Source organism: Amblyraja radiata, chromosome 9 (assembly GCF_010909765.2).
Source record: "Amblyraja radiata isolate CabotCenter1 chromosome 9, sAmbRad1.1.pri, whole genome shotgun sequence".
In the NCBI taxonomy this organism is placed as follows: Eukaryota; Metazoa; Chordata; class Chondrichthyes; order Rajiformes; family Rajidae; genus Amblyraja; species Amblyraja radiata.
Genome location: NC_045964.1, coordinates 6,737,820 through 6,754,786, shown reverse-complemented (window position 1 = coordinate 6,754,786; position 16,967 = coordinate 6,737,820). Strand labels below are relative to the sequence as shown.

At 46.6% G+C, this 16,967-nt stretch overlaps 1 protein-coding gene across 1 annotated transcript in view; it reads left to right on the top strand.

Moving 5' to 3' along the window:
- The window catches only part of sptbn5 (spectrin beta, non-erythrocytic 5), a 288,791-nt gene that overhangs the window by 211,501 nt on the left and 60,323 nt on the right, over positions 1-16,967 (top strand). Inside the window, exons 46-52 of the mRNA XM_033026595.1 lie at positions 1,168-1,356; positions 2,411-2,488; positions 6,496-6,668; positions 7,238-7,328; positions 10,649-10,795; positions 12,457-12,594; positions 14,513-14,769. Of these exons, the coding sequence (XP_032882486.1) occupies positions 1,168-1,356; positions 2,411-2,488; positions 6,496-6,668; positions 7,238-7,328; positions 10,649-10,795; positions 12,457-12,594; positions 14,513-14,769 (1,073 nt within the window). The remainder of the gene's footprint in view (positions 1-1,167; positions 1,357-2,410; positions 2,489-6,495; positions 6,669-7,237; positions 7,329-10,648; positions 10,796-12,456; positions 12,595-14,512; positions 14,770-16,967) is intronic.

Sequence of the window (16,967 nt, the reverse complement as noted above, 5' to 3'; positions counted from 1 at the left end):
AAGTGGAGAGGGCTGGTGGCGGAAGATCCAGAATGACATTAAGATTGACCTTGGCTTGATTAAAATCAAAGCAGCCTGGAGAAGCCAAATAGACAATGCCAAGAGCGCATTGGGATGTGTGGCCAGAACCAAAGATCCTCTAGCGGAGCAAGATAGACCACTCCTGCTAAATGCAATGGGCTGACGTGTAGTACGCAACGGAGCGGAACGTGGGCCTTTTTTTCATCCATTTCAGTAACCCGACCCGACCCGACTCGCAGTGTAATCAACGTTGCGGGGGAACAGTTTGTGTTAATAAATTATAATTCTGAAAATGAGGAGAAGATTTTTTCCAAATAACTTTTATTTTTACGAGGATGTTTCCGTAACCGGCTTCCGTCTCCGCACTAGTATCTTTGCTCCGCTACGGGATCTTTGGTGCGGAGACGGAAGCAGGTTACGGAAATGGAGCCGAAAATTACCCATGAATCTGCCCATGACCGTACTACGTCTTTTTCGTGGAGTGATCTATCTTGCTACCTATAGGATCTATGGCCAGAACAGGTGGTGTGGGGAATGGCCAGTGGTGGGGGGTGGGTGGGGGGGGGGGGGGTTGAGGAGAGGCAGTGTATTGGCCATCGTTGTGCTGAGGCTCAATGTTACACCGGCCACTCATGTGTGTGCAGTACCTGAGTGCCAGCTCCTTCAGAGAGAGTACAGAAAAGAACATACTGTAAAGGACATGAACCATGAGGGATAAATAAACAAAGATTATAATAGTGGTGAATGTTAGAATTATTGGATGATACAAATATCCATGCGGGGGCCGAACATTTCTACATCTCTGCATTTTAAGTGTTTACTTAATGGGGAATGGGGTGTGGTAACCATGAAGAAATTGGTGAAAATGGGATCACATAGAACTAGTGTGAATGAGCGATCACTGGTCGAGGATTAAAGGTTTGTTTCCACGCCGTATCTTTCAATCAATCGATGAATCAAATGTTCAATGTTCATCACTGAAGATATTGCTGACGTTCTGTGTGTGTGTGCGTGTGTGTGTGTGTGTGTGTGTGTGTGTGTGTGTGTGTGTGTGTGTGTGTGTGTGTGTGTGTGTGTGTGTGTGTGTGTGTGTGTGTGTGTGTGTGTGTGTGTGTGTGTGTGTGTCTGCCTGCTTATATCTTTTAGACTGAGATCCAAGCTAGAGGCGAGCGTTTTGATGCCGTCAGGAATGTGGCAGTCGGACTAGTGGCTGAGGGACACTATGCATCGACGGACATCAAACAGTCCCTATCCAAGGTGGAAGAGACCTGGACAACTCTAAATGAGGCCTGGCATGAGCGCAGCCATAGACTGGCAGAGGCCTGGGATCTACAGGTACTGGCACACTGCGGTAGAGAGCAGATCTTGCTCTTCAAGTCAGATATATTATGGGACCCTTCTTTAGTCAGAGGGTGGTGAATCTGTGGAATTCTTTAGTCAGAGGGTGGTGAATCTGTGGAGTTCCTTCGTCAGAGGGTGGTGAATCTGTGGAATTCATTGCCACAGACGGCGGTGGAGGCCAAGTCAATGGATATTTTGACGGCAGAGATTGACTAATCCTTGATCAGTACGGGTGCCAGGAGTTATGGGGAGAAGGCAGGAGAATGGGGTTGAGAGGAACAGATAGATCATCCATGATTGAATGGCGCAATAGACTTGATGGGCCGAATGGCCTAATTCTGCTCCTAGAATTTATGAACATCCATTTTTAGTAGCACATTTCTTGGTTTCTTTTAAACATTAAAAATGTACAAATTAATAAATTAGAGAAAAACATACTACCTTCTATTTAGATGGCAAAGATCCTGATTTGTGCAATTGGATTCAACCTTATTTATTCCGGGTTATACTCCTGAAACAGCTTCCTTGGAGACAAGGACATATCACAATATAAGATAGGGCAGCACAGTGGTAGAGCTACTGCCTTACAGCGCCGGAGACCCGGGTTCGATCCCGACTACGGGTGCTGTCTGTGCAGAATCTGTACGTTCTCCCCGTGACCTGCGTGGGTTTTCTCCGAGATCTTCGGTTCCTCCTACACACCTACGACTAACATGCCGACCTACTACAACCTACTTCGACTAAACCTACGAGTAAAAAAAGTATCGATTTTTTTCCATGGCGACTTTTTTTTACTCGCGGGCATTTTTAAACACATTGAAAAATACGCCGCGACCTAGCTGAGGCCTAGAGTACGCGGGGACTACTCTCGAGCATGAAGGAGAGTTACGAAGACCTCCTACGACCTCGTGTCGACCATGCTGCGAGAATGAGTTGAGGGCAAACTGGCCAGATCTAGTGGATTAGGTTGCTGCAGTGGGACAGCCCCTATAGGTTCTCATGGTGTGCTCCTGTATTTCTCACTAACATGAGCCTCTGCTTGTTACAGATATTCTATGGCTATGCGGAGCAGAGCGAGAGCTGGCTAAGCAGCAAGGAGGCCATCCTGGCCAACGAAGACTATGGGGTAAGTTTCTCACCAGCCTCGTGTGATTGGGCAGCTTGGGAATTAGAATCAAACATTGAAATAAAATGTGGATGCTGGAGATCTGAAAGAGAAACAGAAACACTCAGCAGGTCAGGCAGCAGCTGTGGAGAGAGAGACATAACAGTTCAGGTCTGGGACCCTACATCAGTACTGGAAAAAGAACACTTTCTGATCTAACTGTGACCTAAACTGCGCATTCTTGACTACTAACCATCCTACCACAACTAGAGTGCATTTCTGCATTACTATCTACCTCATTGGAGACCCTCGGACTATCGTTGATCGGACTTTACTGGCTTTATCTTGCGCTAAATGCTATTGACGTTATTTCCTTTATGATGTGGTATCTGTCCAATGTGAAAGGCTCGACTGTAATCATGTATTGTCTTTACACTGACTGGTTAGTGCACAACATACATTTTCATTGTTCCTCGGTACACGTGAGAATAAACTAAACTAAACTAAACCTCCCGTAACTTCTCCGCCTTAAAAATATTCAATGGCTCTGCTTCCATTCATCCATTCATCATCGTTGAAAACATTAGCGACGCAGTGGTGCTGGTTTCCGACAGGAACGGTGACGGACGCACCACACGTCTCTGTCCTCCAGTTCCTGCGGACTTCCTCCGCTGGATGTATAGGATTTTGGTGTGTGTGTGCTTTATCATCATTCCTTACAATGCTGTGTACGCCAGTGATCGCAACTTCTACTGAAGTGTGGATGGCCGTTGGCTCGCTACAAGCTCATCCGCCCTTTGACAGCTCTTGTTTTTGGTCCTGCTGGGGGTCCACAGCCCCCTCCTCACCTGGCAAACCAGGTGGGGGAGACGGTTTAGTCGCCGACTATCCGACCATGGAGCAGGTAGCACGGGATTACATGGTACCCGTGGTGAGGGGAACTCCCCCCCGACCTGACCTCCGCTTCCACTGCCCTTTAAAGGTTGTGAAGACACATGATAGCACCTCATCCCTGTCCAATTGATGCCTCATCTTTAAACAGTGACCATTAAGTTCTAATGTGTCGTAAGGAACTGCAGATGCTGGTTGAAACCGAAGATAGACACAAAATGCTGGAGTAACTCAGCGGGTCAGGCAGCGTCGCTGGAGAGAAGGAATGCACAAAATGCCGAAGAAGGGTCTCGACCCGAAACATCACCCATTCCTTCTTGCCAGAGGTGCTGGCTGTCCCGCTGAGTTACTCCAGCATTTTGTGTCAATCTACTGTTAGTTACAAATTCTCTGACAAGAGGAAATATTCCCCACATTCACCCTGCCAAGACTCCTCAGGATATTGTGTTTCAGCCAAGTTCCTCTCACTCTTCTAAACTCCAACAGATACATGTCTACCCTGCCCAACCTTGCCTCATATGGCACCAGCTATTAGTCTCGCAAATCTTCTCCCAACAGCTTCCAGGCATTTATAGCCCTCCTTCAGTAAGAAGCTGTAGACAATGGACAATAGGTGCAGGAGGAGGCCATTCGGCCCATCGAGCCAGCACCACCATTCAATGTGATCATGGCTGACCATCCACAATCAGTACCCCGTTCCTGCCTTCTCCCCATATCTCCTGACTACGCTACCTTTAAGAGCTCTATCTAACTCTTGGTTGAAAGCATCCAGAGAACTGGCCTCCACCGCCGTCTGAGGCAGAGAATTCCACAGACTCACAACTCTCTGTGTGAAAAAGTATTTCCTCATCTCTGTTTTAAATGGCTTACCCCTTATTCTTAAACTGTGGCCCCTGGTTCTGGACTCCCCCAACATCAGGAACATGTTTCCTGCCTCTAACGTGTCCAAGCCCTTTATAATCTTATATGTTTCAATAAGATGCCCCCTCATCCTTCTAAATTCCAGTGTATACAAGCCCAGCCGCTCCATTCTCACAGCATATGACAGTCCCGCCATCCCGGGAATTAACCTGATGAACCTATGCTGCACTCCCTCAATAGCAAGAATATACAATACTAAAAATGTGATGTCGCCACTGTTCCTGTATAACTGTATGATAGACCTCCTACATTTGTTTTTAAATGCTCTTTTAATTATTTTCTGCACGTGTGTATATTAGCACGGAATAACCTTGCACAAGAACATCACTGCACTCAGAGATCTGCAATCTCTAGCCATTTAGAAAATGGACCAACCATCACTTCAGTGCTGGTATTCAAGTCACATAAGGTTCAAAACAATAAGCCCCCAGCACTGATCCAAGTGACATGGGGAGCCACCAACAACTTTAGAAGCTGTGTTTCAATTCCAAAGTTGAACTCATTCATGTAAATTGTGAATAGCAGTGATCCCAGCACTTTCTTTTATGAGCAACATTGCCATTTAATCTCTGTTTCCCGCTGTGAAACCAGTAAAGGGCCTGTCCCGCTTTCACAACCTCTTTTACTCGTGGACATTTTTCATCAGGCAAGAAAAACGCCCCGACATACTTGATGCCACGAGCACCTACGACCTACCTACGACCTACCTACGACCTCCTACGACCTCGTGACGACCATGCTGCGAGTATGAATCAAGGGCAAACTCGGCAGAGGTCGCCAATTAGGTCATGAAAGTGGGACAGGGGCTTAAGCAATCCATGCTGCAACTGGTGACATGACTGATATGCAGGGTGTTATATGTTGGCATGGATAGAAGACAGGCTGGCTAACAGGAAACCAAGAATAAGCATTAATTTGTCCTTCTCCATTTGGCAAGATGTAACTAGTGGTGTGTTATAGGGATCGCTGCTTAGTCACAACATTTGACAAAGGCGAATCGCCCTTTGATAATCCAGTCACCCAACGTCCATGAATGGAATCAATGATGTTTCTGCAGCAGGACATTTGGTATCTGAGTGAAGCCATTTTGCTGAATCAAGACTCTAGATACAAATCTCCTTAATTCTTCAGAGAAAGAGGAATGAGTGGCACGGTGGGGCAGCGGTAGAGTTGCTGCCCCACAGCGCCAGAGATCCAGGTTCGATCCTGACCACGGGTGCTGTCTGTACGGAGTTTGCACGTTCTCCCCATGATCTGCCTGGGATTTCTCTGAGATCTTCAGTTTTCTCCCACATTCCAAAGACGTACAGGTTTGTAGGTTAATTGGCTTGGTATAAATCTAAAATTGTCCCAAGTGTAAATTGCCCCCATTGTGTGTGTAGGATATTGTTCGTGTGCGTGATCGCCGTTTCGCGCGGATTCGGTGGGCCGAAGGGCTTGTTTCCGCGCAGTTTCTCTAAACTAAACTAAGAAAGGAACAGAATACCACAATGTGTAGGAAGGAAATGCAGACACAAAATGCTGGGGTAACTCAGCGGGACAGGCAGCATCTCTGGAGAGAAGGAATGGGTGACATTTCGGGTCGAGACCCCTGCCTGAGATAACCATTGTCCCAGCTGGATGGTGGGATCGCAGTGTCTGACACTCTATGACTGCAAGCCTGTTTCAGTCAAAGCTATGCAAAAAGGAACGATGATAAAGGAAACAGGCCATTGTTGGCTGTGTACTAGGTGAAAACCAGTTACAGACAATGAAAGGACGACTTCAGTCTGAAGAAGGGTCTCGACCCAAAACGTCACCCATTCCTTCTCTCCAGAAATGCTGCCTGGCCCAATGAGTTAAGGGCCTGTCCCACTTTCCCGAGTAACTCACGAATTCTCCCGAGTTTTCCCCTTGATTCAAACTTGGAGAATGTCCGTAGCAAGTCCGTAGATATATCGCAGCGGCTCGTAATGCCAGCCGTGGGTACCTGGGGCATCAGGTAAGTCGGGACGTTTTTTCAGCATGTTAAAAAATGTCCACAAGTAAAAAAATAGCCTCGAGTACCTACGGCTGGCATCTCCGAGTTTGAATCAAGGGGAAAACTCGGGAGAATTCATGAGTAACTCGGGAAAGTGGGACAGGGCCTTTACTCCAGCGTTTTGTGCTGGTATTCAGAATGCCACAATACTGAGTTGCTGAGTTTCTTCAACGTTGTCCTTGCTGTGCTGTTCCAGGATTCCCTGCCCAGGATAGAGAATCTGCAGCAAAAGCACAAACAGTTTGAGAAAACGATGGAGAGCCAGCTGGAAAAGGTAAACGTGATGGAGCGATACGCCCTGCAGCTGAAGCAGAACAAGCACTCGGACAGTGCTCAGATCATCACCAAGTGCCAAGCAATCCTACAGAGGTAATTGTCGGCTGTGAGCTTCATGAAAACGAGTTACAGACAATGAAACTCACTAGGACGACAGTGAAACTAGTACAACGACTAGGGTGGGGGAGGGGCGGAGAGGGAGAGGGGATGCGAGGGTTACTTGAAATTAGAGAAATCAATATTCATACCGCCTGGCTGTCAGCTGCCCAAGTGAAATATGAGGTGCTGTTCCTCCAAATTGCGTTTGGCCTCACTCTGACAGTGGAGGAGGCCCAGGACAGAAAGGTCAGTGTGGGAATGGGAGGGGAATGTTAAGCTACTGTACCACGATACGAGTTTATCCAAGAGTTAAAAAATAGTCGCGATGAAGTGCCACGAGTTTGATTTTTTTAAAACTCGGGAGAGCTCTTGGGTGAAGTCGCATCGTGGGACAGGGGCTTTAAAGATTTTGGCAACGGGAAATCAGGTAGGTCCAGGCGGACTGATTCTGTATGGCCTTTTCTCTTTCAATTCCCGCAAGCTTTGAATGAATGATTCTGTGTCTGATTGATGGTTTCAATGCATTCACGACTGTCGTTTTTATTAACTTTCTTGCCTCTTAGAAAACAAAAGTTAATGGAAAACTGTGAGCACCGTGGGAAGCTCCTAAGCCAGTCCAAACAGCTGCAGATTTTCCTCAGAAGCTCCTATGAGGTAAGGAGCATCTTTACAAAAATATAAAACATTTATGCAAACAGTACCAGATAGCACCTAGACCCTGTTAGTGAACTGAGTGAAACCAGTTGCTATTAATCAACATTAATAACTTGAATTAGCAAGATACTAATCATGTATTGCCTTTCCGCTGACTGGATAGCACGCAACAAAAGCTTTTCACTGTACCTCGGTACACATGACAATAAACTAAACTGAACTTTTCATATTGTTTAAGAAGGAACTGCAGATGCTGGAAAATCAATGGTAGACAAAAATGCTGGAGAAACTCAGCGGGTGAGGCAGCATCCATGGAGCGAAGGAAATAGGCAACGTTTTGGGTCGAAGTCTGAAGAAGGGTCTCAAACCGAAACGTTGCCTATAGGAAAGATGTTATTAAGCTGGAAAGGGTGCAGAGAAAACTTGAACTATCGGGAGAGGCTGAGCAGGCTAGGATATTATTCCTTGGAGCGCAGGAGATGAGGGATGTTCTTATAGACCATATGAGGAATAGACAGGATAAATGCACAGCATCTTTTACCCAGCGCAGGAGAATCAAGAACCAGAGGATTTAAGGTGAGGGGGAAAGATTTAATTGGAACCTGAGGGGCAACATTTTACACAAATAATGGTAAGTATATGGAAACATAAGCTGCTGGTTGTGGTAGTTAAGAATTACAATGTTTAGGATACTTTGGACAGTACATGGATAGGACAAGTTTAGAGGGGTATGGGCCAAATGCAGGTAGGTGGGACTAGTGTGGATGGGGTATGTTGGTCGGCAAGTAGGGCGAAGGGCCTGTTTCCACGCTGTATGACTCTATATCAGGGTTACAGCATCCGAGCCCCATACAATTGCAGGTTCTGTTGGTGACGATACACCACAAGAGTAGGTACTGGAGACGGTAATACATAGCAGCCCATTGCACTGAAGCCCATGTGTGGCAGTGGCTGCCTGTCGTGCAGTGCTGTGGGACCGAGGGAAGGTTAGAGCTGGAACCGCCTGACACCTATGTCCCACACTGTGGGGTGATGCTGTGCTTTCAATAGACCAAAGAGAAGGAAGGGAGGAAGAGACTGACTTTGGTGCCTTCCCACACAGTGGGAAACGTTGATTCTGCTGTGTGGGGATGTTTTATGTCAAATCCTATAATGTGTGTTCTTTATTTTGTATTTCATTTTATTTATTTTTTTATTTTTTTATTGTATGGGAATTTCATTTCACTGTGCCATCTGGCACATGTGACAATTAAATGTATCTTGAATCTTGAATCTTGAGAAAGATCAGTTTAGTTGATTGTCACATGCAGCGAGGTACAGTGTAAAGCTTTTGTTGTGTGCTGTCCAGTCAGCATCATCATCGTTGCAAACATCAACGGGCACGGTGCCTAAAGGCCCTGTCCCACTTTCCCGAGGTACTCGCAAATTCTTCCGAGTTTTTCCCTTGATTCAAACTCGGAGAATGTCCGTAGCGAGGCCGTAGGAGTCCGTGGATATTTCGTAGCGGCTCGTTATGCAGAGCCGTAGGTACTCGAGGCATCAGGTAAGTCGGGTCGTTTTTTCAGCATGTTGATAAATGTCCACGAGTAAAATAAATAGCCCCGAGTACCTACGGCTGGCTATTGCCGTAATTCTCCGAGTTTGAATCAAGGGGAAAACTCGGGAGAATTCGTGAGTAACTCGGGAAAGTGGGACAGGGCCCTTTACAATGCCATGTACGACAGTGATCACAACTTCTACTGAACTGTGGATGGCTGTTGGCTCGCTAAGAGCTCATCTGCCCTTTGACAGGGTCTTGTTTTTGGTCCTGCTGGGGGGTCCACAGCCCCCCTCCTCAACTGGCAAATCAGGTGGGGGAGCCGGTTTAGTTGCCGACTATCCGACCATGGAGCAGGTAGCACGGGATTACATGGTACCCGTGGCGGGGGGAACTCCACCCGACCTGACCAACTAACCAGTCAGCGGAAAGACAATACATGATGACAATCGAGCCATTCCTGTGAAAACATTACCCAGGACGGTGTAGAATTAGGTATTTTGAAGTGCAGTCACTACTGTTGTACTGGAAAGACAGCAGCCAAATTGTGCACTGTATCTCCTAGAGCCAGCACAGTGACACAGCTGGCGTCCTGGTGCCATCGCAACAACCTGGAGCTCAATGCTCTTAAGACAGTGGAATTGATTGTAGACTTTAGGAGAGCTCCACCTCCCCTCCCCCCACTCACCATCAACAACACCACAGTCACATCTGTGGAGCATTTTAAGTTCCTGGGAACCATCATCTCCAAGTTCCTTAAGTGGGGGGCTACCATCGACTACACAGTCAAAAAGGCACAACAGAGGATGTACTTCCTGAAGCAGCTGAGGAAGCACAATCTGCCACAGGCAATGATGGTCCAATTCTACACGGCCATCGTAGAGTCTGTTCTCACCTTCTCCATCATGGTCTGGTTTGGCTCAGCCACCAAGCACGACACCTGGAGGCTGCAGCGAATCGTCCGATCAGCAGAGAAGGTTATTGGCTGCAACCTTCCCTCCATTGATGAACTGTACATTGCAAGGGTCAGGAAGTGAGCGGGTAAGATCATCTCTGACCCCTCTCACTCTGGCCACAAACTCTTTGAATCACTTCCCTCTGGAAGGCGACTCCGGATTGTCAAAGTTGCCACAGCCAGACATAAAAACAGTTTTTATCCACGAGTAGTTGCTCTACTCAACAGCCAAAAATCTGTAGCCTCCCTTTGATCTGGTATTTTATTTAATTCACATATTTAATTGATAATGTTTTATTATTAATGTTTTATGTGCCATTCCTGACTCACTGTATGTCGTCACTTGCGGGCAGAGCACCAAGGCAAATTCCTTGTATGTGAATACTTGGCCAATAAAATTATTCATTCATTCAAAGTAAAGGACCTGTCCCACTTTCACGACCTAATTCACGACCTCTGCCGAGTTTGCCCTTGACTCATACTCGCAGCGTGGTCATCACAAAGTCGTAGGAGGCCATAGGTAGGTCGTAGCAGGCCGTGATGCTAGTCGTAGGTACTCGGGGCATCAAGTAGGTCGGGGCGTTTTTCTAGCAGGGTGAAAAATGTCCATGAGTAAAAAAGGTTGTGAATTAGGTCATGAAAGTGGGACAGGCCTTTTATGGGTTGAATGTGGTTGGTTGAGAGACTGATAATGGGTGAAACATGAGGGATATCTTCAAACTATCTCAATGGAAAGTTTTCCAAGAGGAGACACGCGACACAGGAATGAGGGATGTGTCAGTATTTCACCCACAGGTGCTGACTGTTCTCTGCACTGTCTCTCCCCAGGCTGCGTCGTGGCTGAACGAAAAGCTCAGTGTGGCCCTGGACAAGAACTGGATGGATCCTAGCAACCTGCAGGGCAAGCTGCTAAAGCACCAAAGCTTTGAGGCTGAGATCATGGCTAATCAAAACAGGATCCAGAGCATTAACACAGTAAGAGTTTCGGCTCGTGAAACCTTTCCAGACACCCGAGACCCTTCTGCCCACAGCTCCAGCTCACACCCCAATGGAGCTCTTTCTGGCAACATAAACCTTCTCATTACTGTCCTTAGCCACAGACGGGTCATTTCCCTTCCCATTTTTTAATGGAATGTACAATTGTTGAGAAAAGTATTTCTTTAATTGCGTGCCATTGTTTATGTATTGGCCAACCTTTCAATCAGATTCCAACCTTGGCCAACATAGTCCTCATACCTGCTTAATGGGGTTCATTTTAGATGCAAGTCTCCATCCGGTTAAACAGATGTGCACTGACGGTAGACTCAATCTAGACGATCTTCCTGGAAAATTGCCACAACTTCATAAATGTTTTGCAGTTTTGATATTTAAATAGTAGAGTTGTGATCTATGGCAAGGCTAAAAAAAGGGATTCAATGGAATGCAAATTTTTCAGACAGGACTTGACAAATCTTAATGATTCAATAAAGACAGACAGACGTTCCTGTATTTCGTTCCCATCATATCAGTTCATTACACTTACTCACCATTATTGTGTTATGTTGTGTCGTGGACTTTCAGTGTTTGTGCTTTTTTTTAAATTCTATTTTATTTTTAATATGTTTTATTATTTATTATTATTTATTTATTTTTATTTTTATTTTTATGATACTGCCTGTAAAGGGAAATTCATTTCGTTGTCTCTAACTGAGACAATGACAATAAATTTGAATACAATACAATACAATACAATACATTAACTAAATTAGATCACCCCTTAGGTTTGTAAACAAGGGCGGTCACAGTGGCGCAGCGGTAGAGTTGCTGCCTTACAGTGAATGCAGCGCCGGAGACCCGGGTTCGATCCCAACTACGGGTGCTGTCTGTACGGAGTTTGTACGTTCTCCCCGTGACCTGCGTGGGTTTTCTCCGTGATCTTCGGTTTCCTCCCACACTCCAGAGACGTACAGGTTTGTAGGTTAATTGGCTTGGTAAATGTAAAAATTGTTCAGAGTGGGTGTAGGATGGTGTTAATGTGCGGGGATCGCTGGTCGGCACGGACCCGGTGGGCCGAAGGGCCTGTAGCCGCGCTGTAAACTAAACTAAAGGAACTAAAAGCCTTGACTATACAACCTGAGATGACAGCTCATTCTAACTGGGTGCAGAACTGAGGGGAGTGAGGTTGATGCTCCATCTGTGGTGTGTGAGGGTGAAGTCGGTGTCAAGTCTGCTCAGTCTGGATGAGTTTGTGCCCATTCTATAGTTCGATAGTATTTTATTTGTCTCACATATGCAACTGCACAATGACATTATTTGTGCGTCTATAACACATGCGGGCACCGCCAGTTTAGGGGCAATTATTCAAAGTCTAAAGACCAGCCGGCCCTTCTGGCCATCTTTGTGAGCCATGGGCGTCTCCTACAGCTGACCTTGAAGGCGCTGGAGGCATTATCCTGGTTCACCCTCCGACCGGCCCACTCCTCGCGGCTGATGTCTCCAGCTCCCTCGTGGTCCCGCCTTCCGACAAGCCTTGGGGGGGGGGGGTTCCTGGTCCCCACCGACCCAACAAGCCTCGGGTGAGTTCCCGGTCATCGGGCAAGATGCCATCGACCAGCCTGACTGTAGTTTGGTTGTTTTTTCCCTGGATTCCATTGCAGGAAGGCGAGCAACTAATTAATGACGGACATTACGCAGTGCATGAGATTGAGCCCAGAATGAAACAGATTCAGGACTTGTGGAACGAACTGCTGCTGAGCTGCAATGAGAAGAAGTTTCAGCTGATGAATGCACACAAGGTAGGTGAAAGTTATCGGGCTCTCATTGATCTCACTTTCAGCATTGGCATTGGCAATCCAGCACCATCTGCCAACAGGATGGACTTTGTTTACTGCACTTTACCCCCAATGCATTGACTTAAATGCAGTTGCACAAACATTCTAAGACACCCCCCTTGCATATGAATGCATGCAGTTTGTGTTAGTGGTTTGAATGGATCCTGTGGTGTCATCAATGAGGTGTCCACACTTACTGGGTAAGAATCAGAAGGGGACCCTTGCTACTCTCACAGAGTGGGTACAGTATGGATAGAAGCCCTTCGGCCCAACTTGCCCACACCAGCCAACATGTCCCAGCTACACTCATCCCACCTGCCCATGTTTGGCCCTTATCCCTCCAAACCTGTCCTATCCATGTACCTGTCTAAATGTTTCGTAAACGTTGGGATATTGCCAGTCTCAACTACCTCCTCTGGCAGCTCGTCACATACACCCGTTGTGTGAAAAAGCTACCCCTCTCTTCTCCTCTAACTCAGATTATTGCTCTGCTTATCACTCCTACTCGATACAACTGTAGGAAATGCTGCGGTACTTTTGATAAAGTTAGACCACTTTGTCCAGTGAAATTTCCTTTTCATCTCTAATTTGCTTTGGATGATTGGTGTGGCAAGCCTAGGGAGTTCTGCCTCCGATTTTCCCTGCCCTGCCCATTACCAGAGTCACAAGAATCTGTCACATCACAAAGCAAAGCCTTGGATGCTGCTGGTGAGCTGTGGCCTCTTGGTGAATCCCTTGGAATCTGAGACAACCTTACCAAAGAAGGGTCTTGACCCAAAACGTCACATATTCCTTTTCTCCAGAGATACTGTCTGACCCGCTGAGGTACTCCGGCCTTTTGTGTCTATCTTTGGTTTCAACCAGCATCTGTTTCCAGTTTCTTCTTGCACAACCTTACTGATGTAGCCCTGTACCATACTGAGCCCAGCATCCTGGTTCATGCGTCTCATTCTGGTTTTCAAAGTTGATTTGGTGCAGAAAATCTTCAGAGGCCTTGGCTGGGGAAGGAAACATTGGTAGGATTGTCCCTATCGCACAATGCTACTAGGAAAGACCAAGCACACTAGGGAAGAGGAAGTTGGAAGTGATGGGCCACATGGGAGGTGGGTGCGTTGATGTTGGTATCGGTGGCTTTTCACCGTACCTCGGTGTACGTGACAATAAACTAAACTGAACTATTATTTTCATGGGTACTGAGGTACAGTGAGAGCTTTTGCATTCATGTGCCATTGATGCAGAGAGAGTTATAGACAATAGGTGCAGGAGTAGGCCATTCGGCCCTTCGAGCCAGCACCGCCATTCACAGTGATCATGGCTGATCATCCACAATCAGTACCCTGTTCCTGCCTTCTCCCCATATCCCCTGACTCCGCTACCTTCAAGAGCTCTATCTAAAGCCCCTGTCCCACGATGGGAGTTTACCCAAGAGCTCTCACGAGTTTAAAAGAAAATCAGACTCGTGGTAAGTACGTAGAACGTACGTAGCGGGGCTCGTGGATGTGTCGTAGCGGCTCGTAATGCGAACGGCAGGTACTCGGGAAACGCGGTAACTCGTGAAGTTTTTTCAACACTGTGAAAAATGACCAAGAGTAAAAAAATACTCATGATAATGTATCACGAGTTTGATTTTTTTAAACTCGGGAGAGCTCTTGGGTAAACCCGCATCGTGGGACAGGGGCTTAACTCTCTCTTGAAAGCATCCAGAGAATTGGCCTCCACTGCTTCTGAGGCAGAGAATTCCACAGATCCAAAACTCTCTGGGGTAAAAAAAGTGTTTCCTCCTCTCCGTTCTAAATGGCCAACCCCTTATTCTTAAACTGCGGCTCCCGGTTCTGGCCCTTGTAGATCGATCATTAATGTTTCTATCTCTTTAATTGTGGAGGCCCTGAACTTGCAGCGGAGCATAGAGGATGTGGAGAAGTGGCTCAGTGAAGTGGAGAAACAGCTGGATCTCCCTGCCCATGGCGTGGACCTGGTCTCTGTCAGGAACCTGCTCAACAAACAGCAGGAGCTGGAGGAAGATATCAGCAGCTATGTGGAAAGGATGCAAGGACTTCTCGATCAATCCGAAGACTTTGTTCACAAGAAGCACTTCATAGCTGAGGAAATTCGGGACAGAGTTGATGTAGTGCTCCACAGGTAAGAGCTAAGGTTCAGCCAGTCAGCACTAAACCCAGAAAACCAAGTAGAGTTTAGATTCATTTTTTAGTTTAGAGATAAAGTGCGGAAACAGGCTCTTCAGCTACCGAGTCTGCACCGACCAGCGATCCCCGAACATTGACAAGTTAAGTCAAGTCAAGTCACTTTTATTTCTATAGCACATTTAAAAAACAACTCTCGTTGACCAAAGTGCTTTACATTGGTGGAGATACTAACATTATACAACATTGGTTCATAGATTAAGTACATACATAAATACATACATATGGCCCTCCCTCAGAGGATGTCAAGATGCGTCAGAGGACACATTAACACTATCCTACACACACTAGGGACAATTTGCATTTATACCAAGCCAATGGGGCAGGCACTGGGTCTGTGGCACAGCGGTAGAGTTGCTGCCTTACAGCGAATGCAGCGCCGGAGACATGGGTTCGATCCTGACTACGGGTGCTGTCTATACGGTTCCCCCATGATCTGCGTGGGTTTTCTCCGAGACTTACAGGTTCCTCCCACATTCCAAAGACTTACAGGTTTGTAGGTTAATTGGCTTGGTAAATGTAAAAATTGCCACCTAGTGGGTGTAGGATAGTGTTAATGTGTGGGGATCGCTGATCAGCGCGGACCCGGTGGGCCGAAGGGCCTGTTTCCGCGCTGTATCTCTAAACTAAACTAAAACTATCCCTCTAAACCTCTCCTATCCATGCACCTGTCCAATTGCTTTTTAAACGTTGCGATGGTCCCTGCCTCCACTACCTCCTCTGGCAGCTTGATCCATACACCCACTGCCCTTTGTGTGAAAAAGTTACCCCTCAGATTCCTATAAAATCTTTCCCCCTTCACCTCAACCCTATGCCTGCTGGTTCTCAATTGAGGGGGGATCTTATAGAAAATTACAAAATTCTTAAGGGGTTGGACAGGCTAGATGCAGGAAGATTGTTCCCGATGTTGGGGAAGTCCAGGACAAGGGGTCACAGTTTAAGGATAAGGGGGAAATCTTTTAAGACCGAGATGAGAAAAACATTTTTCACACAGAGAGTGGTGAATCTCTGGAATTCTCTGCCACAGAAGGTAGTTGAGGCCACAGTTCATTGGCTATATTTAAGAGGGAGTTAGATGTGGCCCTTGTGGCTAAAGGGATCAGGGGGTATGGAGAGAAGGCAGGTACAGGATACTGAGTTGGATGATCAGCCATGATCATATTGAATGGTGGTGCAGGCTCGAAGGACCGAATGGCCTACTCCTGCACCTATTTTCTATGTTTCCCTACTCTGGGCAAGAGACTCTGCATCTACCCGATCTATTCCGATCAAGTCATTGATGTAGGAGCTGTAGATGGCTGGGCATAGGACACAGCACTGAAGGATTCCTGAAGTGATCAACTGGGGCTTTGACATCAAGGGGGGGGGTCATAGGTTCATACCTGAGATATAGGGAAAGGTCGAGCAGACTTGAACTTTATTCCCTGGAGAGTAGGAGGATGAGGGGTGTTCATATAGAGGTGTATAAGATCATGAGAGGATCAGATGGGGTAAATGCAAATAATCATCTCCACAGAATAGGGGAATCAACAACCAGAGGACATAGGTTTTGGGGCTGGGGGTGTTTAATAGGAACCTGAGGGGCAACTTTAAAAACACAAATGTCAGTAGGTATATTGAACGGGCTGCCAGAAGAGGTCAATAACTCATCACAACATTTAAGAAACATTTGGATAGTTACATGATTAGGACAGGGTTGGAGGGATATGGTCCAAATGCAGGCAGGTGGGACTCGTGTAGATGGGGCATGTTGGTCGGCGTAGGCAAACTGGCCAGAAGGGCCTGTTTCCATGCTGTATATGTCTCTCTATGACTCTTTATATCTATATATAACCCTGGCCATAGAAATTCCTCCTCACCTTTCTAAAGGCGCATCCTTTTATTCTGAGCCTGTGCCCTCTGGTCCTAGACTCTCCCACTAGTGGAAACATCCTCTAAACATCCACTCTATCTAGGCCTTTCACTATTCGAAAGTCACTCCCATTCCACCTGTGGAAGTCTGCTCTTGGTGTAAACAACCAGTTACTAAGTCAGGACTTGGAGGAGTTGAGTTATAAGACTGGATAGGCTGGTACTGTTTTCCCTGGAGCAAAGGAGGCTGAAGAGTGATCTTATGGATATTATGAGGGGCATTGA